The 543-nt window shown below is 50.6% G+C and overlaps 1 protein-coding gene across 1 annotated transcript in view; it reads left to right on the plus strand.

Moving 5' to 3' along the window:
* The first annotated feature begins 319 nt into the window (after positions 1–319).
* Positions 320–543, plus strand: part of MAGT1 (magnesium transporter 1) — a 62,496-nt gene continuing 62,272 nt past the window's right edge. The window contains exon 1 of the mRNA XM_077772800.1: positions 320–517. Within this exon, the coding sequence (XP_077628926.1) occupies positions 320–517 (198 nt within the window). The remainder of the gene's footprint in view (positions 518–543) is intronic.

A 543-nucleotide genomic window follows, 5' to 3' on the forward strand; every position in this document is an offset into this window, starting at 1 on the left:
AAGTAGATTTCAAGGACTTCTAAATGAGCGCAGGAAAGCCTCCGTTTCAGCAATCTTAAACCATTTTGGACTGGGGAGAAAAACCCGCAACGCTTCACAACTGCGCATGCGCCCCTGAAGATCCATGAAACGTCTCATATTTTCGTAAATGAAAGGGGTGGTTAATCATCCTTAACGGACCAATGAAAAACCACCAGATTATCCTTTTTCTATTGGCTAACAGAGACCAATGAAAAGTGAACTGTCTTTTAGCGGGCGTTTAGCAGTAGAGCGCCGTGACGTAATGTGAAGGGTCACCCAGCAGGGCTAAGATGGACCAATGAGGAGGGACAGGGGGCAGGTTCGCCTGTTCTCACGCCCGACACTCAGTCCAAGCCTGAGGAAAGTTTCGCTTCTCAGAGGGAGAGGAGCAAAAATGGCAGCGCGTTGGTGTCTTTGGTGTGTCTCCGCGAACATGGCGGTGGCGCTGCTGCTCAGTTACGGGGTTCCCTCAGCTTCTGCCCAAAGAAAGAAGGAGGTGAGGACGCTGTTTGCGACAACACG

The sequence above is a fragment of the Crocuta crocuta genome, unplaced genomic scaffold (assembly GCF_008692635.1).
Source record: "Crocuta crocuta isolate KB4526 unplaced genomic scaffold, BGI_CrCroc_1.0 scaffold2801, whole genome shotgun sequence".
NCBI classification, from domain to species: domain Eukaryota; kingdom Metazoa; phylum Chordata; class Mammalia; order Carnivora; family Hyaenidae; genus Crocuta; species Crocuta crocuta.